The sequence below is a fragment of the Salvia hispanica genome, chromosome 6, assembly GCF_023119035.1.
Source record: "Salvia hispanica cultivar TCC Black 2014 chromosome 6, UniMelb_Shisp_WGS_1.0, whole genome shotgun sequence".
Lineage (NCBI taxonomy): Eukaryota > Viridiplantae > Streptophyta > Magnoliopsida > Lamiales > Lamiaceae > Salvia > Salvia hispanica.
The window spans coordinates 19061664-19084971 of record NC_062970.1 but is presented as its reverse complement, the minus strand read 5'-3'; the positions used below and the strand labels follow the sequence as shown (position 1 = coordinate 19084971).

The following is a 23308-nucleotide window of genomic DNA, read 5'->3' as shown; positions in this document are numbered from 1 at the left end:
ACTCTTTTAACATAGCTTCTGTATTTTGCATAAAATAAAGCCACATTAATTTATTTTTCTGTACTTGTCATGGCCATGGAGCGTATCATAAAGAAAAACTTTATTAGCATTACAAAATTCATATGAAGTTCCACAACAATGTACAAACTTACAAAACAAGACACACTGCCAAGCCAAAAAAGTAGAAAATAATGTAATTTTTTTGCAAACACTTGAAAACGAGCCAAATCGAAAAGCTGTAGAAATTATTAAAAATTCAAGCTGTAGTTTAAACTTGTAAAACTTAAAACCATAGTTTAAGTGAAAGCAGAGCTTATTTACTTTCTGGAGTTGTCACTTTTTTTGGAGATTTTCCTGTTATGGCTTTCTTCACCTTGGCAATTGAATGCTTCACTTTTGATCCAACGCCTGAAAGTATGTTGTGAGATTTCTTATGAGCTACTTTCATGTCTGTGTCTCCAGTATCCACCATGACTGGTGCTTCAGAACCTAAGTCTGATTTTGGTTCATGTGATTCATCTTCATCATCTTTCTCCTCATCTGTTTTAACTTGTTCATGCTCAACCTCACCAGTGTTTTCAGCATGCATGTCTTCAGTGTGGTTGGTTGGCTCTTTTTCAGTGGGAGAATGATCTGCCATCTCAGAGGTTCCTCTCGTAGATACCTGAAGAAGGTCTGACAATGAAGGTTTGTCAGTCTCCTCTGATCCAGGCTTCCCTTCTATTTGCTGGTCCTTTCTTTCCTCATTTCCACATTCCTCTCTTTCTTTCTCAACTTTAGATGGTCTCTCTACTTCATGTTCACCTTGGGAATATTCTGTAGATATATTCTTGTCGCCATCTTGGTTCTCAAGAATCAAATACCTGGTATCATCTGCTTCCAGAACGACATGCTTATCTTTCAATGCCTCCAATTCTGTTACATCAGCGTTGGCCAAACCTCCAACATATTGTGGCTCATTCTCAAATGTTTTGATGTCTGAACATTGGGCATGTGGCAAGGCAAGAGGGGAATCAATGTGTTGATTTCCTTCTTTTTTGTCACATTGACCTGTATTCTCTGCAGAACTTTGATGAATGCTTGACTCTGGGACCTTTTCTGTATCTGCAACACAGACACTTTCTAACTGATTAGGGATATTAGATATATGTTTCTCTTCTTCATGGACGTCCGCAGTATCCCTTCCAAGTTTCTGTTCTTCTATTTCTTGCTCTGGAGTCTCGGAGACAGGTGCAGCTTGAATTGGGTTTGCTTCCTTTCCGTCGGTGTCTGTTCTTTCTTCTGATCCAGTTGCTTCTGGGAATGGAACATCAGCCCCCAAATAAATCCCATCTTTTGCTTCTTGCACTTCAGTAGTGATGCATGCACCCTCTGAGAGTTGTTCAGTTAGTGCAGTGTCTTTGGTCTGTTGGTCTTTGGCCTCCAGTGGTGCTCCTTCAGTACTTTCTCCTATCGTTTTTGATGCGGTCATAACGGAAGTTTCATCTGGTGTGGAGGCGTCTGTCATCTCTGTGCATTTATCCTTCAATTCTTCCACCTCTTGTCTTTTTATTACAGTTGCTTCTGGGACTAGAACAGAAACTCCCAAATCAATCCCAGATTTTGCTTCTTGCACTTCAGTAGTGATGGATGCATCCTCTAAGGATTGTTCTGTTAATTTTATGTCTTCACTAGCAGAGGATACTTCACATTCTGTGATTGTTTTAGGATCATCCTCTCCAGAAGACTTTTCTGTTATATATTTTTCATTCTCTTCCGGGGTGTCCTGCCCAACATCACCAATTGCACATTCTGATATGTCTTTGGTTTGAGATGATAAATCAAACTGCTCAGCCTCAACACAGGCTTCTTTATAAGTTTCTTTGGCTTCCTTGCTTTTCCCTTCTGAAAATATCAAATGTTCCTGCAGAGTAGATGTCTAATTAGAAAATGGTGATTACCAATGCATTAATGATGAAATGGGTGTGTTATATTTCTTTCACCTCATCTTTTACCTGCACTTCATCGGAGCTGCACATTTTATCTTCCTTGTTATGTTCCTCACTTTCTCCCCCAGGGATTATTGTTGTTTGGACAGCCTAGACAGCAATTATTATAGGTTATTGAAATTGTACTGAAAGCACTGAAAGTATATATGGCGGACCTGTAATTTCCTATGTATTACAATTTACAAGTGCTACGCTCAAAGCGGTCATCAATGTTGAAAAGTGAACTTTAATGAGTATACCTCTTTATTTAATTCTTGCGTGCCTGTGTTCACACATGCAATGTCTATTTTTGCTGTAGGTTCCTCAATGCTCGTTTCCTGCTCTTCTTGGTGTAGGATTCTCTCAATCACTTCATTTGCAAATATCTTTTCTTTGACCTCTTCTGAAGCCTTTTCATCAGCTTCTTCAGAAACTTTTGGTACCTGCTCAAATATCAATGGCATTTCAACATCACAAGAGTCAGAGCTTTATAAAAAACAGAGTATGTATTTTCTTACTGTTTCTGCATTATTTCCATGTTTTATGAAATCGTATGTTTCTTTGCTGTTTATGTGTTGATCTTTCATAACATCATCTTCTTGGTGACTATCTTTAATTACCTCGACTTCATAAGAACCTTGATGATAATCTTTTATATCTTCGTGTTCTTCCTTGATCTGCATATTGCATCATTTGTTAGGGTTTAATAATGTTCATCTAACAGAAGGAACGAAACAACTTGTAAAAGATGCAGTAGATTAGAAGAATTTACTCTTGGTAATTGTTCTTTCTCCCTTGAAATGTCTTCCTTCATGGTTTCTTTCTTACTCGTAGTTTCTTCTTGTAATATCTCCTCTGTAACAGCTTTGTCAGATTGTAATTCTGCTTCTGCTTTAAGATCTTCTTCCTCTGTTTTTGAAATTATGTCACAATGTTGACCTTGGGAAATAGATTCGAGCCCCGTGTTAGATTCAAGTCCACTTTTGTTTTCCCCAGGAATAAATGCAACTTCATTTGAGTGTGACTCTTCCTTAGTCGAGCTACAAACGTAGTTTTCCTCAACACTTATACTTTCAGCATCTTGACCTGCAGACGAGGGAGTTGTCTCTTTGATTGCTGAAGCTTCTTGCACATTTTTGGTTTCAAGATGTGTAACAGTGTTGTAGGTCGAGTCTTCCTCTAATGCCACATTAGATGTTGAGACTTCCTCCGAAGCCACAGAGATGGGGCTGCTTAAAATCTCTGCACAGTTATTTGAAGCTATTTCTTCTTTGCCATTCACCTCCTTCAATTCTGAGACATTCTCAGATGCAGCATAATCAGGAAGTGTTGTGTCTATATTCTTCTGGTCGTTTTCTGCCTCTCGTTTGAATTCTGCTTCCTTTTCTCCCTTTGGAACTTGGACCTCTGTCTCTGTACATCCTCTTGATTCAATTTCTGCCAAAGTTTCACTTGTTGGTACTGCCAAGGGGCCATCATTTAGCACTTCTATTTTCTCCAAGTCCATTTTGTCACCACAACTATTTGCTTCTCCATCAACTTGATCGCTAATCTTCTCTGAAACCCCAGATCCCATACTGTTACCATCCAACACATGCTCGTTGCTTTGCATAATATTTTCTTCTGGCACTTTCTTGACTGGTGAATCCTGTTGCTTGTCATCGGTAACTTCAGGAATATGGTCAATGATAACTTTATTGACATTCATATCTTCTTTACAGGGGGTCTCTTCGGCTGTTAAGTTTAAGCTCCTTTCCTGTTCCAAAAAGAGTTTTTCAGAACTTCTATATAACAAATTTGATAAATGATTATTTTAAATTATGGATCTTTCTAAAGCTATCAATGTTTACAGGTTTTGAATCAAACATTGTTCTTTTTTTTATTTAAATTACTGCAATGATTTTAGTTTTTCGTAATAGAGTTTAAAGCCTGCTCTTGATCTTTAAGTCGAGATATATGATAAAGTCTAATGTCACAGGATGGTGATCGGTAGTTTAACCTTCTTCGCTAATAGCAATTCTAATATCATAAAATATCATATAGGTTATGTATTCTACATATTCTTACGGACTAATATTTAATACTAGATCCTAAGATCTTACGAATAAAATGTTGTGAACTGTAGCATTCTCTATTCACAGTGTAAGTCAAGTAGTCAACTTTGTTAATCCAAAGATTGTTCAATATAGAATATAATAGTTTGTGTTTTAACATTGTGTGAACTAATTTTGTTATATATACTGAAAGTGTAACTCAACTTTCTTAACAGATTACTTAATTCCAGATAATAAAATAATATTGTTAGTTTCAATATAACAATCTGTTCTTAGTCAATGTGCACTCATAAACTGTGTGTCTGTGCGTATGTATACTGACCTCATTCTTAGGAATTTTATTTTCAAAGATTGTTGGATCAGTTGTTTTCTTCTCTTCATTGTCATTGATGACTACTCCAGGACTTGCACATGGGATTTGTTCTTCTTGAGAATTTGTTTCCCTAATTTTACTTGTACAAGGTTCTATATCCTCAGCTGCAATTCGAGGTGACTCAATAGATAGCTCTTCCTTCATCAACGTAGCTTCAGTATCTTGCTCATTTGGTGAGTCATCTTCCCGTGGAACACTTTTTGCAATATCCTACAATATAAATAGAAGAAGATTACAAACGTTCAATCTGGAAAATGAATTTTTCTTTTATCATATTCTTTAAGCTTGGCTATCTTTTTCATCTACATGATGAAAAAAAACTTAAAAGTAGTAGAGTCCAATTGAATCACCTGAGCCTCTTGAGTTTCCTCGCCTGTTGCATCAGCTGTCTTTTCTGTTATATTGTTACTTAAGATATCTTTCGAATCTGTGATTTTCTCCACAGTGGAACCTAATTCTGTATCTTGACATGGAGAAAATGCCTTGATATCCCCAGTTACTATTTCTGTGCCAATAGGATCGTCAACCTCTGCTACTTCCTTAACTAATGTGCTTTCTGTGATGTTATCTTTTGGAGCATATGAGACTGATGTGCTTTCACTATCCTTTACTGAATGTTCTTCCTGTTCCATTAGTAAGTCATCTACTTGGCTTCGTGAATCTTCTTTAGTGTCCTCATCTGTAGTGGGTGCATAGTTCTGCATCAAGTATAAGTTATTTGTTAAATATTTCTTGTTAACTCATTTCCAGCATAACATATCATAACAGTAATTTTTAATTTTTTTTGCTGATGATAGAGTCAGCTTACGACTATGATTCTGGCCTCATCCTCAAGAGTTTCTTGCTCCAGATCAGTTGAATCAAATGATTTTGCATATCTTTCATCACCCATAGTTTCGTGAGAACCTTTAGTCGAGGCTTGCTCTTCTAAATGGCTTGGTTTTCTATCTTGACTTGAAGAAGTATCTTTAACATCCTCATCTACTACCTGCAATGACTCAATATATACTTCTTCGTTTACATGAGGACATTCTAGTTTTTCCTCATTCTCATTCAAGTTGACTTTTACAGTGTTTTCATTTGCAAATTCAACCTCATGGGTAGTAGTTGGTTCAGCATCATTGATCTTTTCTGCAGGAACTTCTTCAGAAAAAGGTTCTTGTAAGCCACCTACTTCAATGGGTGAGTTATCCTCATTGTCTCCATTTGGAATGCTTATTACAACATCCTGTGAGGATAATTACTTAAGAACGTTATTGAGCTAAAAGAAGAAATATATTATTGAGTTCTCTTTTCAATAAAAACCTAGCTATTAAATATCCTTGCTTGACTTTAAATTAGCAAACAACAATTGATTGTGTATTTTATACTTCTACTTCAGAACTTACATTGTCTTTATTAGCAGCATCAACAGCAATTTCCTGTGTGACATCACATGTCCCTTGTGGATTAACAGTTAGGATTTGCTCCTCCGTAGGTATTTCCATTTTTTCTTCTTCTTGGACTGGAATACGCCCCTCAGCTACTATTCGAGGTAGTTCAATGGATTCATTTTCCTTTATCAATATAGCTTCAGTATTTTGCTCATCTGGTGAGTCATATTCCCGTGGAACACTTTTTGCAATATCCTACAATATGAATAGAAGAAGATTAAAAACCATGTACAATTTGGAATATTAGTTTTTGTTTTTACTATTATTTAAGCTTGCTATCACCTTCATCTACAGGATAAATAAAAATTAAAGTAGTAAAGTCCAATTGAAATTACCTGAGCCTCTTGACTTTCCTTGCCTGTTGCATCAACTGTCTTTTCTGTTATTTTGTTACTTGAGATATCTTTCGAATCTGTGATTTGCTCCACAGTGGAACTTATTTCTATGTCTTGACATGGATCAAATATCTTGATATCCTCTGTTGCTACTTGAGAGGTGTCAATAGCATCCTCAACCTCTGCTACTTCCTTAACCAACATGCTTTCTGTGATGTCAACTTTGGGACCATCTGATAATGATGTGCTTTCACTCTCCTTTTCTGAATGTTCCTCCTGTTCCAGTAGTAAGCCACCTACTTGGTCTCGTGTATCTTCTTTAGTGTCCTCATCTGGATTGGCTGCATAGTTCTGCATCAAGTATAGGATATTTGTTAAATCTGTTTATCTTGCAGATATGCATAATATATTCTTGTGAACTCTTTTCCATCACAACATGAGATAGCAATTAATTTTCAAAATACTGCCCACTAATTTTCTGATAATAGAGTTAGCTTACTGTTATGATTCTGACCTCATCCTCTAGAGTTTCTTGCTTCAGACCAGTTGAATCAAATGTTTTTGCATATCCTTCGTCACCTATGGTTTCATGAGAATCTTCAGTTGAGGCTTGCTCTTCTAAATGTCTTGATTTTCTATCTTGACCTGAAGAAGTATCTGTAACATCCTCATCTGCTACCTGCATTGACTCAGTATATACTTCTTCGTTTACATGAGAACATTCTGGTTTCTTCTCATTTTCAGTCAAGTTGGCTTTTACAGCGTTTTCATTTGCAAATTCAACCCCATGGGCAGTAGTTGGTTCATCATCATTGATCTTTTCTGCAGGAACTTCTTCTGGAAAATGTTCTTGTAAGCCATCCACTTTAATTGATGAGTTATCCTCATTGTCTCCATTTGGAATGCTTATTACAACATCCTGTGATGATAATAACATAAGAACATGATTGCGCTAATGAAGACATGTATTATTGAGCTCTCTTTTCATTAAGAACTTAGCTATAGATTATTCTTGTTTTTTCTAGAAATTAGTAAACAACAATATTTTATTGAGTTTTCTTTTCATTAAGACTTACATTGTTTTCATTAGCAGCATCAACAGTTTTTTCCCGCGTTTCATCAGTCCCTTGTGGATTAGCAGTTAGGATTTGCTCGCCAGTAGGGATTTCCACTTTTTCTTCTTCTTTGACTGGACTACTTTCTGTGCAGGACACTGCTGGAGCTTCCAAAGAAGGTATGTTTTCACTCTCATTTTGCTCCTCTTGTGAGCAATTTACTGATCTGTCACATTGATCTGTGTTCTCGACAGAACTTTCATAATTGCTTGATTCCGGGAGCTTTGCTGTATCTGCACCACAGACACTTTCTAACTGATTAGGGATATTAGATATATTTGTATCTTCTTCATGGACGTCCTCAGTATCCCTTCCCGGTTTTTGTTCTTCTATTTCTTGCTCTAGACTCTCCGAGGCAGGTGCTGCTTGAATTGGGTTTGCTTCCTTTCCTTCACTGGTCTCTGATCTTTCTTCTGGATCTCCCTTCACTGGATTTTGATTGTTTGACATTCCAAATGATTCCTTACAGAATTCCTGGTCCAGGACATCCTCGCCAGTATCTCCGACACTTTGAAGATTCACTGCATCATCTATTCCTGCCATCTTCACTTCAGTATGCCTCATATTTGATTCTTCTGGAAAGTCACGAAGTTTGGCCTGTTGGTCTTTGGCCTCCACTTTGGTTCGTTCTGTACTCTCTCCTATGCTATTCAATGTGGAAATCTCCGAATTTTCCACTGTTGCCGAGGTGTCTGCCATCTTTGTGCATTTATCATATAATTCTTCCACCTCTTGACATTCCGATCCAGTTGCTTCTGGGACTGGAACAGCAGCCCCCAAATAAATCCCATCTTTTTCTTCTTGCACTTCAGCAGTGATAAATGCACCCTCTGAGAGTTGTTCAGTTAGTGCAATATCTGTGGTCGGTTGGTCTTCGGCCTCCAGTGGGGCTCCTTCTGCACTTTCTCCTATATTTTTTGGTGCTGTCACAACGGAAGTTTCATTTGGTGTGGAGGTGTCTGCCATCTCTGTGCATTTATCATTCAATTCTTCCACCTCTTGACTTTCTATTCTAGTTGCTTCTGGGACTGGAACAGCAGCCCCCAAATCAGTCCCAGCTTTTGCTTCTAGAACTTCAGTAGTGATGGATGCATCCTCTGAGGACTGTTCTGTCAATTTAATGTCTTCACTAGCAGAGGATACTTCACATTCTGTGATTTGTTTAGGATCATCCTCTTCATAAGACTTTTCTGCTGCATATTTTTCATTCTCTTCCAGAGTTTCCTGACCAACATCACTAATTGCACATTCTGATATGTCTTTGGTTTGAGATGATAAATCAAACTGCTCAGCCTCAACACAGGCTTCTTTATAGGTTTTGTTGGCTTCCTCCTTGCTTTTCCCTTCTGAAAGTATCAAATGTTCCTGCAGAGTAGTTGTCTAATTATAAATTGGTGATTACAAATGCATTAATAATGAAATGGGTGTGTGCTAAATTTCTTTCACCTCTTCTTTTACCTGCAGTTTGTCTGAGCTGCAAATTTCATCTTCCTTGTTATGTTCCTCATTTTCTCCCTCAGGGATTATTGTTGTTTGGACAACCTAGACAGCAAGTATTATAGGTTATTGAAACTGTACTGAAAGTATGAATGGCGGACCTGTAATTTCCTATGTATTACAAGTGCTACGCTTCAGAGTGGTCATCAATGTTGGAAGTGAACTTAAATGAGCATACCTCTTTACTTGAATCTTGAGTGTCTGTTTCCACACATGCAATGTCTAAGTTGTGAGGATTTTCACAGTCTATTTTAGTTGTAGGCTCCTCAATGCTCGTTTCCAGCTCTTCTTGGTGGAGGATTCTCTCAATTGCTTCATTTGCACATATCTTTTCTTTGACCTCTTCTGGAGCCTTTTCAACAGCTTCTTCAGAAACTTCTGGTACCTGCTCAATGATTGGCTTTTCAACGTCATAAGACGCAGAGCTCTATAAAAAACAGAGTATATATATACCGACCTCATTCTTAAGTGTTTCATTTTTAAAAATTGTTGGATCAATTGTTGTCTTCTCTTTGTTGTCATTGATGACTACTCCAGAACTGGCACATGGTATTTGTTCTTCTTGAGCATTTGCTTCCCTAATTTCACTTGAACAAGGTTCTTTTATATCCTCAGCTACTATTTGAGGTAACTCAATAGATTGGTCTTCCTTCATCAACGTAGGTTCAGTATTTTGCTTATTTGGTGAGTCATCTTCCCGTGGAACACTTTTTGCAATATTCTACAATATAAATAGAAGGAGATTACAAACTGTGTACAATCTGGAAAATGAGTTTTTATTTATCATATTCTTTAAGCTTGCTATTCTTTTCATCTACATGGTAAAAGAATCTTAAATTAGTAGAGTCCAATTGAAATCACCTGAGCCTCTTGACTTTCCTCGCCTGTTGCATCAACTGTCTTTTCCATTATTTTGTTACTTGAGATATCTTTAGAATCTGTGATTTGTTCCACACTGGAACTTGTTTTTGTGTCTTGAGATGGAGCAAATGCCTTGATATCCTCAGTTGCTACTTGAGAGGAGTCAATAGGATCCTCAACCTCTGCTACTTCCGTAGCCAATGTGCTTCCTCTGATGTCATCTTTTGGAGCATCTGATACTGATGTGCTTACACTATCCTTTACTGAATGTTCTTCCCGTTCCATTAGTAAGTAATCTACATGGTTTCGTGAATCTTCTTTAGTGTCCTCATCAGTGGTGGCTGCATAGTTCTGCATCAAATATAAGATATTTTGTTATATGAATTTATCTTGCAGATATATATACATTCTAGTTAACTCTATTCCAGGTTCCAGCATAACATGAGATAGCAGTTAATTTTTCAAAATTTGTTCCCTAATTTTCTGATAATAGAGTCAGCTTGCTAATATAATTCTGACCTCATCTGCAAGAGTTTCTTGCTTCTTCAGATCAGTTGAATCAAATGACTTTGCATATCTTTCATCACCCATGGTTTCATGAGAATCTTTAGTTGAGCCTTGCTCTTCTAAATGGCTTGGTTTTCTATCTTGACCTGAAGAAGTATCTTTAACATCCTTATCTGCTACCTGCAATGACTCAATATGTGCTTCTTCCTTTACCAGAGAACACTCTAGTTTTTCCTCATTTTCATTCAAGTTGGCTTTTGCAGTATTTTCATTTGCAAATTCAACCTCATGGCTAGTAGTTGGTTCATCATCATTGCTCTTTTTTGCTGGAACTTCTTTAGAAAAAGGTTCTTGTAAGCCATCCACTTCAATTGGTGAGTCATCCTCACTGTCTCCATTTGGAACGCTTATTACAAGATCCTGTGATGATATTATGATAATAACTTAGAACGTGATTGAGCTAAAAGAAGAAATATTCTATTATTGATTTCTCTTTTCATTTAGAACCTAGCTTATAATTATCCTTGCTTGACTTGAAATTAGCATACAACAAATGATAGTGCATTTTCTACTTCTACTTCAGAACTTACATTGTTGTTATTAGCAGCATCAACAGTTATTTCTTCTGTTTTATCACATATCCCTTGTGGAGTAGCAGTTAGTGTTTGCTCCTCAGTAGGAATTTCCACCTTTTCTTCTTCTTGGACTGAACTAGTTTCATCACCTACTATTCGAGGTAACCCAATAGATACATCTTCCTTTTTCAATATAGCTTCAGTATTTTGCTCATTTGGTGAGTCATATTCCCGTGGAACACTTTTTGCAATATCCTACAATAGAAATAGGAGATTAAAAACCCTTTACAAATTGGAAAATGAGTTTTTGTTTTTCCTATTCTTTAAGTTTGTCATCACTTCCATCTACATGATAAAAAAAAAACTTTTTAATGTAGTAGTACAATCCAATTTAAATCACCTGAGCCTCTTGAGTGTCCTCGTCGGATGCATCAACTGTCTTTTCTGTTATTTTGTTACTTGAGATATCTTTCGTATCTATGATTTGGTCCACAGTGGAACTTATTTCTGTGACTTGACAAGGAGCAAATGCCTTGATATCCTCGGTTGCTACTTCAGAGGAGTCAATAGGATCCTCAACCTCTGCCACTTCCTTAACCAACGTGCTTCCTGTGATTTCATCTTTTGGAGCATCTGATAATGATGTGCTTTCACTATCCTTTTCTGAATGTTCTTCCTGTTCCAGTACTAAGTTATCTGCTTGGTCTCGTGAATCTTCTTTAGTGTCCTCATCTGGAGTTGCTGCATAGTTCTGCATCATGTATAAGATATTGGTTAAATCTGTTTATCTTGCAGATATACATTCTTGTCAAATTTTGTTAAAGACCCTTGCCTGTCTTGAAATTAGTGCACCACAATTGATAATGCATTTTCTACTCCTAATTATACTTGAGAACTTACATTGTTTATATTAGCAGCATTAACAGTTTTTTCATGTGTTTCATCACATGGAATCATATTGGTATGATACTAAAGTTTTAATGCTAAAATGATGTTCAAACAAGAACATAAAAGTAAATGCAAAATCAGTTTTTATTTTGACTAGTAAGTAGAACTGCGGAGAAGGTTTATACCAAACTGCTGCCAACCAACCCAAATATTAATGAATACTTATGTTTTTTTTTTTCCTTCTAAAAGTTGATTAATAATGGTTCCCCGTTTACCCCTGTGTAATGATGAAGATAATTAATAAGTTTGATTCTCACCTCATGGTTAGTTTCAACCTCCAAAATAGTTTCACTATCAGCTATCTCCTCTGTGTTATCATCCTTGATTCCTTCAAGAGGCCTTTGCTCATTTGGAGAACTTATTTCTCTCTCTTGACCCAAGTGGGTGGTCTCAAGTCTAGCCATCTATTATTAATAGCCTATTCATTAAAAATCGAAAGAGTGATGCCTTAATCCTTTTGTTTAGGATCAAGTCTAGCCATCTATTATTCACTAAGGCTTAAATAAGAAAATGATGATAAGTTAAGTACATTATTCACCTTTGTCTCCACATTTTCCTCATTTGCATGAGTCGCATCAACAGATTTTCCTACCTTGTTAGTTGAAATTTCTTGTGGATCTGAATTTGAGGTTTCTTCCTCGATGGATTCGTTTATATCTGAAACTGAATCATGTTGTTTAACATCATCAGGCTTGACTTGCAAGGAGTCGATAGGCGTCTCCACATCTGATTCTTTCTTCACATAAATACTTTCTGTATTCTCCCCATTTTCCAAATCAGGTTTTATTGACTCTTCGCAAATTTTGCTTTCATCAATATTTTTTGATTCCATGACATCGGTTTCCTCTGCTGGAGCTTCTATCAAAGATGAACTTTGATTGTCCTCTTCCATGCGTTCCTCATGTTTCCCTGCTGAGCTATCCACTTGGGTTACCGCGTTCTCTTCAATGTGCTCATGTGGAGTTTCTGTGGCTACATTCTGCAGCAAGATAATACATAAATTGATAAGATATAAGCTATAGGGAATATATTTCTGTTTATTTATTTTCTTCTTGCAGACACGTATCAATGTTCAAAATTGTATAATTGTAAGAAAAAAAGTCCACATTCTACTTTTGATGCTTAGTCGTACGTACCTCAAGAGTGAGATCATGCTTTTCAGCGGCACTTGCGTCAATTAGTTTGTCGCTTATGATTGTTTGGGAGTTCTCCCCTAAGCTTTGCTCTTCAAGTGAACAAGTTAATTCTCTAGCTGCACTTGAAGTAGATGTTTTATGATCCTGAGGCTGCAAACTCTCTTTCTTTGGTGTAGTGCAGTCTGTACTTTTCTCATCGTTGAGCAATTCAACTTTGCTTGCAAATTCGTCGCTAGGTTTTGGCTCGAGCAGAATAGACTCATTATCACTGGCCTCATCTTTTGAAGTTTCAATTAGTGACAGTGTTTCCAATTCCTCTTCCAAATTTATATCACGTGTCAATTCTGAGTCAGCCACTTTGATCAGCAAGGCCTTGCCACTATCCTCATTTGAGACATTCTGCAACATGGACAAGAAAACTAAATATAATGATGTATCTGCTCAAAGGGAAAAGAATACTCTAGTTCCTTTTTTTTGGAGGGTTCACTATTGACTAGCTGAGTAATGGCATAATTCAGTTCAAAATATGATTTTCACCTGTAATTCTTGAGTATTAGCTGCATCAATTCCTGTTTCATCACTGGGCATTCCTTGTGAATTTTCAGCAGGGATTTGCTCCTCGAGGATACCTGTTACTTCTGTGCATTGATCGAAATCAGATGTTTTTATATCTTCAAGTGCTGCATGTAAGGATTCTACAGCCTTTTTGCTCTGCACTTCTGCCAGCAAAACACTTTCAGTGTTTTCGTTCTTTTCAAACAATTCTTCTCCACTTGGTTCCGCATCCTTTAGAATACAACAAGAAGAATAAGGTCACTTTTTTTAGTACTTTTATATTTATATGATGAAGCTAGTTGTTATAAAATAATAATAGTAATATATATATGACCAGTACCTCAACATTTTCTTCCTTTTCTGCTTCTGCATCAACTGTTCCACCTTCTGATATTTTGTCTACTGAATCAGGTACTTTTGTTAGTTCAGAATCTAGATGCATATCTCCTTCTGTTATAGATTCTGTCTTCGGTGACATACTCTCCACATCCATCTCATCAACACAAAACTCAGCTTTCTTTGGTTCTCCATCCTCAGCACGAGCCTCATGCAACAACGTTGATGCATCACTGACTTCTAGTGCCAAAGGTGTTTCGTCACTTTCCTTTTTCGAGTCATCTTCCTTTTTAGTTTCTGAACCTTCCAGTTCAACCAATGAGTTTCCTTCAGCATCCTCAGTCGAAAACAGATTCTGCAGAATTAATAAGAAATTATTAACTCCATAAGTTTATTGATAATATTACTCTTTTCAAACTGAAGCCATATATCTCTTTGTAGTATAACTCCGATGTTGTACCTCACTAACTTCCTTGTGTTTATCAACCTCGTCAATTATTTTTTTATCCTGATACTCACTAGACACTTCTTGTATGACCTCATTCATGGTTTCCTCTTTGGGAGAACCAGAAACAATTGGCAGAAAACACTGCAACAAGTGAAACGTTAATTTAATAACGGCCGTAAATATATGTATTTTTCTATTAAGAATAAAGCTATGAATCTTTAAGTGTGTCAGTGACTGAGTAAAACAGAACTTGATAAAATTGGTGTATCAACATGAAAGGTTAATTTACTAAGAGAAATGTAAAAGTTATTCTTATTACTACTATCCTTGATTTAGAATGAAGCTACTATTCTTCAAATTTGTCAGTAGAGGAAAAGAAATCAACCTAGTTCTTAGTAGGAATGTTTGCTATTCATACCTCACGACTGTCCTTCTGTTCCTCAGTTGCATCAATTGTTGCTTCCTCTGGCTTAATTGTGCTGTTTTGTTGGCTTATGTTAGAAACTTCAATATTTTCAAGGGGCATATGCAAGGATTCCGTGGTATTTTCTGTTTGCACATCTTCTGTCACCGAAGTACATTTTGTACTTTGCTCATTTTCAGACAATTTAGCTTCTCTGTGGTCTTCATCCTGTTCCTTGACTTCACCTGTGTCTACGTCTGCTGAGACGTTGTCATTGGTGCCCCATGTTGACGCTTCTGTCAATGGCAGCCCCTCGCTTTCCTCTTCTAAATGCTCACTATGATCTATTTGTGAGTCTTCGACTGGGACAGCTGAGATCTCCTCAGACTTTTCTGTAACCTTTGTGCCACTATAATCTGTAGCAGCATCTTCTAAGGTTTTCTGTACGGCCGTTTCCACTTCATTAGGGAGCGATGAGTTTAAGTCACTCTTGCTCCGTAGTTCGTCACTGTTAGAAGTCTCAAGTGCTATGATTGCTTCTCCAGATGTACTATTTTCAACACTTTTATTATTTTCCAATTCCTCCTGTTCCGAGGTCTTCTTATTGACGTCAGATTCCCCTTCCTTAGAGACTTCATTTGTGAGATTACATAAAATATCCTCTTCTGTTGGTTTCTCATCCACAGATTTGTTGTCTGTTGTTATCACTGGGATATTTGACTCCTTATCTTTAGAACCTTCAGAGATGCAAGGTGTATGAGACTCAGTTTTCTGTAATATCTCCTCTTTAAGCGCAGCATCTTCGGTAAAGCAATCATTTGTGCCTTGATGATCGCTACTTGTGTCTTGAGATAGCTGAGTCACCACCTTCGCGGTGCCTATATCAGGATCAACAAGTGTATCTCCCACTTTGATTTCTGAGATCACAACTGTCGAATCCGCACTGCACACCTCTGATACCGCATCTATATTTCCATATTTGTCAGTGTTGTTGGATTCTTCAGTACTCCGTTGGTTTTCTTTCGCAGATATGTCTTCATTTTTGGCCAATTCCACTGGTCGCTCAACTAAAGTATCAAGGCCGTCTTTTGATGTTTCATATGTCTTCTGAAGAAAGAACAAAAACTATCAAGTCCATGAATTTAATGATTAATCATCTATTTTTTTCAGAGAGAAGCTGTATATTTCAGTTCGTAATGTTTAATCTTGTACCTCAAGAACTTCCTTGTGATTGTCAACCTCCTCAATTATTTTTTCATCCGTATGGACATTCGTGTCTTCGTGTAGAACTGCATTCATGCTTGGCCCTTCGGGGGAACTTAAAGCAATTGTTGGGAAAATCTGCAACAAGATGAAAAGTTAATATACTGACTTTAGTACATAAGTTACTATTATTATTATTGCTATCTTATAGTAGTAGTAGTATTTTTTTTTGCAAGTGTGTTATTAAAGCAACCAACTCATTTCTTCATAGGAGTGTTATCCATACCTCAAGACTTTCTTTATGTTGATCATCTGCATTTATTGTTGCTTCATTTGCCTTGATTGTGTCTCCATGTAGAGTTACATTTATGCTTTGCTTCTCCGGAGGAGCGTTTATGCTGTCTTCTTGGCTCAGATCAGACACTTCAATATTTTCAGGGGATTCATGGGAAGATTCCGCAAGATTTTCCGTATGCACGACTTCTTTCACCAAAGTACTGGTATTTTGCTCATCTTCAGAAAGTTCAACTTCTTTGGAGTCTTTGTCCCCGTCTTTCACATTATCCATGGCTTCATGGGCAGCGTTGTCAACTGGCCCCTCGGTTGATACTTCTGTCAATGGCAGCCTCTCACTTTCATCTTCAAAATGCTCATCACGTTCTATTTGTAAGTCTTCAACTTGGACGGGTGGGCTCTCCTCAAACTTCTCAACACGCTTTGGGTCATTATGACCTGTAGCAACATCTTCCGAGGTTTGAGACTGACATTCTACATCTCCATGGTCTTCTGACGCTGTCACAGACTTGTCACCTTTCTGTGCGATCGTTTCTTCTTCATAGAGTGGTGTGTTTAACTCACTCTTGCTCTCTAGCTTGTCGCCATTAGAAGTCTCGAGTGTTGTGATCGTTTCTTGAGGTGAAATTTCTTCATGGCTTTCTTTCTCCGCAGTTGTGTTGAGATCATGTTCAACGCTTCTCTCATTTTCTATTGACTTTGATTGGATATCCATCTTCTCACTTTCGGAGATGCAAGGTGTATGAGACTCGGTTTCTTTGCTCATGAGACTAGATTCCAGTAATATCTCGTTCGCAAGGGCAACATTTTCGGTGCCATGATGGTCGTTGTTCGTCTCTTTAGATACCTGAGTCACCCCTGCTGCATCATCTTTATGATGGGCATCAATTGTATCTCCCACCTTCATTTCTGGGGCGACGGCTACTGATGAAACCATGCTGCATTTTTCTTCTGGTACCACACCTCTGTCTTCTTCGTCATCCTTGTTGTTTGATACTTCAACATTCTGTTGGCTTTCTTCTGCGGACTCAACGACCTTACTGGCATCGGGTGTAACACCATTTGCTTCGGAACGAACCTCATTAGTCAAGGGTGATTTTAAAAAATCCTCACCCTTAATCATAGGAAGTTCATTGTGTTTGTCATCTTGGTCCTGATTTTCTTGGGGGACTTCACTCACAGAGATTTTGACAATAGTATCTACAACATTTACAAGTTGCTCCACTCTCTGCCATGTTGGATAACAATAGCTATTTGTCAAAAATGTGAATAAAAGACTTACATGCTAAAGGAGAAAGTTCTAGTAGTATTTTAAAAGGAGCAACATAACATTTTCTATCATTGTAGACTTAAATTCTGTAAACTATGATATGAATGCCTATCAAAAGTATGTCTCGCTTGCCTGGCTAAGTTACTTTTATTGATCGATTTTTGTATACATATATTCATGGAGTATTTTTAAAGTGAAACCGCAAAACCAATCTTATTCTTTAGATAGTGTAATCCGATGATTTACACATGTCACCTGATATTTAATAAATTATACAGTAATTTTTAATTATTTTAATGAAAAATGGTACACTTATCCATTAAAGCTAAGCTAGTTGTGAAAGTGAAATAAAACTATCTGAGTTGTGTCATAGAAACCTATGGCATAGATTATAATATAATACATGCATAATAATACTATCGCAACTCAAGATTTAATATGTACTATTATGTTTTGTTAGATTATAATACATATTTGATCCTACACATATTAAGTCTGTTAAATCCTAATGCATAACTAGAGATCAAATCGCCACCATTTGATAAAAGATACTCCTTCCGTCCCAAGATAAGTGACCTACTTCTTTTGGGCACGAGATTTAAGGAATGGTATTTAAATAAGTTAAAGTGGAGAGAGTAAAGTATGAGAGAGGGAAAAGTAGAGGAGAGAAGAGAGAATAAAGTAGGTGGAGAATAAAGTAAGAGAGATGACTTTTTGCTAAAAATGGAAATAGGTCACTTATAGTGGGACACCCCAAAAAGGAATACAAGTCACTTATCTTGGGACGGAGGGAGTATTATCCAAAAGAATCGAATCTGAATTATTTGACCTCAATATTAACTATTTTACCAAGAGGTCAACATAAATAATTAAACCTAATTTATGTCTTATATTGATATTATTGCATAGTTCAGGAACTAAATTTAAATTTATAGGGACTAAATTTGTAGTTCTCTTTTTATTTTTCTAATTCTCCAAATTTATATTTTTATTATTTGTAAAATAAATAACTCAAAATTTAATGATTACTTGATTAAAATTCTTAAAATTACTTGATTTAAATTTTTAAGAAATTTAATGTGAATAGTAGTGGAAGGATGAGATAGAGTTTTAAAATTTTAGATGTGGTGTATACGGATGTCAATTTAAGAGTGTTTTGATTCATTCCAATGGTAAAATAGTCATTTAAATTGGCAGCAATGTTTTCCTTTTGAAATGATCTGCACTGTCTACATATGGAAATCGTGTAAATCTGATCTAAAATGGCTACGAAATGACCTAATTATACCCATGTATGGACTTAAATCGGCTATGGAATGACCTTATTCCCATAAATTATACTCCCCTCGTTCCACAATAAGAGTCACATTTTGTCATTTTTTAGTCCATTTCACAATAAGAGTCACACTTTATTTTTACCATAAATGATAAGTAGGTCTCACATTCCACTAGCTCACTTCACTCACATTTTATTATAAATTCAATATAAAAAAAATGGATTTCATATTCCACTAATTTTTCTAACTCACTATTCTTTACAATAAGAGTGACCTTTATTGTGGGACGGAGGAAGTATTACAATAAATTAATAAAATGATTATGTTAACCCTGATATAAAATAAAATAATCTAAACATGACCTCCTTATTTTTAAAATCGGAAAGTTCTGATCATTCCATTTTTATTTAATGATTCATACTTAATCTCTAGTTATGCATATTAAGCTTTACTTATCTATTGATCACACTACCCAGGGCAATGTTATAAAGCCACCATACTTCAGTGCATAACTAAAGACCAAATTTCAATTACTAGGTAAAAAAATTAAAAGAAGAGATCGTGTTTTAAAATTGTCTGATTTCAACCCGGGGCCATTTTAAGGCATTTTTTCTAGTTCATTTCAGAAAATATAAATTTTAAAAACTCGGAGATCATTTTTAGACCGTTTAGTTCATTAAGAAAATTTGGATTTGAAAAATAAGGATGTTATTTTAAGACCATTTTAGTTCATACACACAATTTATTTAAAATGAAGTAAGTAAACTGATCTTAAAATGACTTCCGTGTTTTGGAATGAAACAAAATGCCCTTAAAATGACTTATGCATTTTCAAAATCTGCATAGTCACATCCTTCCATTTTTTGATCTAGTGATTGAGATTTGGTCTCTAGTTATGCATTAAGATGTGGTTATACATTGATCATTATCTTGCATATATATGTATAGGGATGTAATCAAATGCAAACTGCAAAGTATGATCTGGACCATTAGGAAATGTCAACAGATGACAAAATAACATGACAAAAAAGTGTCAACAGAGTGTCGACGGTTGACGCTATGTTAACATCAAAATTTTGAAATTTTAAACTGTGTTTGACACTATGTTGAGGAGTTTGGAATTCGTACAATATATAGAGTTTGCATTTTAACATGACCCTACGTGCATATGTATTAGCTATTGTCTATGGACTCACTAATTCTTGATAACTATATCGTGTGTATATTTTCATCCTATTGATCTGGCGTGTGTGATCCGAGAGTTTCAAAGCTCTAGCATAACTATGAGATATCATACCATATAATTCCAATTAAGTCGTAAAAACAAAGTGAACCACTAAGTTTGAACACAAGGTTTCCTGATTGAGATCTAGCTTTAAATTTTTTGAAACTATACAGCTTTGTTTCTGAGTTACTACTTTTCTCTTCTTTAAGGATTAGCTGACTAATCTATGTTTGGAATTTGCTCATAAAATCCGAACATAGATGAGTTATCTTCCATACCAAACATGCTTATAATCAACCAAGAAACTAACGTTTTGCAAAGATTTTAACATTAGAAGAAGCACAGAGATATGATTCAAGAACTTTAATTTCATATTTCATGAAGGATCATGGCATACTAAATTCATTCTGATCAATGAACAAGTATTGATCAATCCTCTTCCATGAATATGAATATGATCATAGCTTCACTTCACATATAGGCAATATTTTGAAAAAGAACATACTATTAAAATTCCAAGAGATGTTGAGCATTTGGAGTTAGAGATGAAGAACAACTTACTGCTTCACACACCGGTATTGGAATCACGATATCTGCATCGGTTGCCATCTCCGACGACACAAGTTAACTGCGATCGGAGCTCAAAATATACGTGCTAGTTATTTTCTCAAAAAAAAAAAGGTATAAATAGAGGTGTTTTAAAGAAATGATCATGCATTGTAGATTTAAGCCTTTTGTAAAGTTGCAAAAGGTGACAAAAAATGCCACTTCACCTTTGCTATTACTACTATTTTAGTTGGCTAGAGAGTGACAATGGTCCTAGTGAATGTGATATTTCACTCCCAACTTGGTTTGATGAAAAAAATAAATTGAAATTACTCATTCTGAAATAGGATCAATTATTTTGGATGCTCACTTATTGCTGATGCTGGAAACAATAACAAAAGGCCATGTTCTGATTACTATTATCAATTTATCATTGTGGGACAATATTTCATACGGTTTTTGGACGTTATTTATAAAAAGCTGCACAATATTCCTTTAGTTTCAAGATCAAATAATTCCCTTGTGATTTTGGGAGAATGACTGTCAAAATAGGGTATCAGTCTTTAAAACTATTTAACTTTGGCCAAAATTTGGTATTTAATACGAACTTTAAAATTAAAATTGGTCTAAAATATTACAAACTTTACATTTTATTTGTTATTCCCACGGCATGTCAATCATTATATCCGACCAACTTACATCCATTTTTTATCCTACTTGACACTATAAAATCAACATGATTTTCTACGTGTCTTTTTTTCCTACTTGCACGAACTTAAGAATTAATTGGTCTAAAATATCATAAACATTGCACGGTTATCCACATAGAATAAGTTTTTTGGACTGAGTTGAAAAATAACAAACAAAATATAAAGTTTGTTATATTTTAGACAAATTTCAAAATTAGTGAGAAATATTAAAATTTAGTCAAAATTCATGGTTTTAGAAACCAGTATCCCATAAGAATATACTAGCATAGACAGTTTTTTTTACGTAATTAAAGTAAGATGGATAGTACATTCAAACATATTTGGAGATCAAGTAATTTTTCCTTGTGATTTGAGGAGAAGGTTATTTTGTTTATGATTTAAGTACACATGGTTAGTCCAGCTAATTCTAGATGGAGCCAAAGGTTATATTCTAGGGATGATGATGGTTAACACTTTTTAATTAAATAGACACGTCAAATGAATTGTAAAGGAATCTTACTTTTTAATGAAATCAAGAGGCAAGAACAATGTGTGGTCAGATTGGTGTGCTATGCCCCCTTTTTATTGATTTTTTTAGTGACTAATTATTGGTGGTAGAATAAATAGGAGGATTTAATATTATTTATACTTTTTCACATGCTCACTTTGCTTAGTCTCTGTGATCTCCTCTTTTTGACATAACGTTCATTTTGTACCCATTTAATTATTTCATAAAGTTGATTGTAGATATATACTTTTATAGTGAATCATTAATGGTATTGCATAGTATTTAGTGTACTTAATTAATCACTTAATACTAAAATGACATTGGTAAGATCAGCAGCTTTTGTATTTCTGCAGTTATAATATTCTTTATGAGTTGCAATTCAATGAATTTTAAATCATAATAGTATTTTATAAAAATTAAAGTTCTAAAAGTTAATACTATAAAAAAAAGTCTTGTGTGGACAAGTGACTATTTGAGCATAACTCTATAGTTTTACTGATTAGACTATAGGCTGCACTACTTTAAAGCCTGAAACCTTAAAAGAGTAATCTTTAATGATAGTGATAAAATAGTGTACAAATTTTGACCAGGTTAGTTCTGTGTCAGGTTGATTATTGTGTTGTTACAAAACTTAAAATTCGACCATACCAATATAAGGTCTAATAAATGCTATGCTAGTATTATCAATGATTTGTACTAAAACAGGTAACAAAATAATCAATCACGAAACTATGTTCACACAAATCTTTTTAGTAAATATTACTGGTTTGTTCTGTTTTAATAATTTACAATTTGAAAACCACATCCTCACAAACTTTTTTGAAATATTAATTGAGAATTAAGTAGGCATGGTCGCGCATGCCTTAATGTGTACACATCAGATATTGATTTGAATCAATACTAAACCATTTGCAATTTTTATTGATGTTGATTTGAATGAATACTAAACCATTTGCAATTCTATTTGTTCATTATCAGCTATCAGTAAGGAAAATGTCTATTTTCCGTGACATGGATTATTTACAAAACTGGCCCGTATTTATTTATTTTATTTTATACTCCTAATTTTCACTTAAAATGTGTGATTCACGTCTAGGAGTGCTTAAACGGTTCTCCAGTTCTCGGTTAACCGGAATCGGCCGGTTAATTGAGGAATCGGAACCGGATTTTTCGGTTCTGGTACCGGTTCTAACTTTTTAAATAAAGCAGGTTCTGGTTCGAAACCGGAACCGGATTATAATTCAATTTTATTTTTTTATAATTTAATATACTAATAAATCTAATTTAATTGAATTAACTTTTAATTAAAGTAAAATAATTTGAAACATTGAATGGTTTTAGATTTAAATAGTGTTAGATTTGCGAGCACTGTTATTGAAGTATTTCAAATGTTTAAACCGTGATACTTTGAATCAATAATTATTTTCTCAATCCATTTTTTATGAACTAACTACAATGAGTAGGACATCATAAGTTTGTTTTTAATATCCAAAAGAACTTATACAGATACAATATCATTTCATATGATAGAAATTTAACTTTATAACAAATTTATGTAACAATTCATTTAACATCGATTTTAACCTGTTTGTGAATAATTTATTAACTTTTCCGTTATAAACCAAAAAGTCACAACAAGATCAATTAGTATTAGAAATTCCATTGAATATTTGTTTAGCCAAAAAAGGGAAAATGAAATTCAATTTTAAAACTTATTTTTTTTAAAAGAGTAAAGGCTAAAATTGGTCCTGAA

The 23308-nt window shown here is 35.3% G+C and overlaps 1 protein-coding gene across 6 annotated transcripts; it reads right to left on the bottom strand.

The window, feature by feature from the left end:
* Positions 1 to 83: 83 nt before the first annotated feature.
* On the bottom strand, positions 84 to 20499 carry LOC125194027 (titin-like). 6 transcript variants are annotated; one of them, XM_048092022.1, is made up of 29 exons: positions 20374 to 20499; positions 16033 to 17268; positions 15756 to 15884; positions 14559 to 15650; positions 14153 to 14281; positions 13697 to 14047; positions 13339 to 13587; positions 12802 to 13200; positions 12195 to 12644; positions 11923 to 12069; positions 11118 to 11468; positions 10733 to 10972; positions 10155 to 10562; positions 9636 to 9986; positions 9232 to 9495; positions 8953 to 9159; positions 8736 to 8819; positions 7239 to 8642; positions 6662 to 7081; positions 6163 to 6513; positions 5783 to 6022; positions 5203 to 5622; positions 4745 to 5092; positions 4344 to 4604; positions 2740 to 3723; positions 2486 to 2644; positions 2228 to 2410; positions 1983 to 2078; positions 84 to 1903 (listed from the first exon to the last, which is right to left on the bottom strand). In XM_048092022.1, exons 1-29 carry the CDS (start codon positions 20419 to 20421, stop codon positions 314 to 316), a joined length of 12591 nt encoding a protein of 4196 aa, XP_047947979.1. In that variant the 5' UTR covers positions 20422 to 20499; the 3' UTR covers positions 84 to 313. The 6 variants fall into 6 exon arrangements, with proteins under 6 accessions (XP_047947979.1, XP_047947982.1, XP_047947984.1 ...); XM_048092025.1 differs by having other exon boundaries at positions 1995 to 2078; XM_048092027.1 differs by having other exon boundaries at positions 2588 to 2644.
* Positions 20500 to 23308: the final 2809 nt, after the last annotated feature.

What these genes read in the sequence shown, in the direction of transcription:
- LOC125194027 (XM_048092022.1), bottom strand. Translation starts at nt 20,421, where the DNA reads ATGGCAACCGATGCAGATATCGTGATTCCAATACCGGTGTGTGAAGCA. An exon ending in CTAATACTCAAGAATTACAG is followed by an intron (nt 13,201 to 13,338) that starts GTGAAAATCATA and finishes TCCATGTTGCAG; the next exon opens with AATGTCTCAAATGAGGATAG. An exon ending in ATGCTGCTAATGAAAACAAT is followed by an intron (nt 7,082 to 7,238) that starts GTAAGTCTTAAT and finishes TTATCATCACAG; the next exon opens with GATGTTGTAATAAGCATTCC.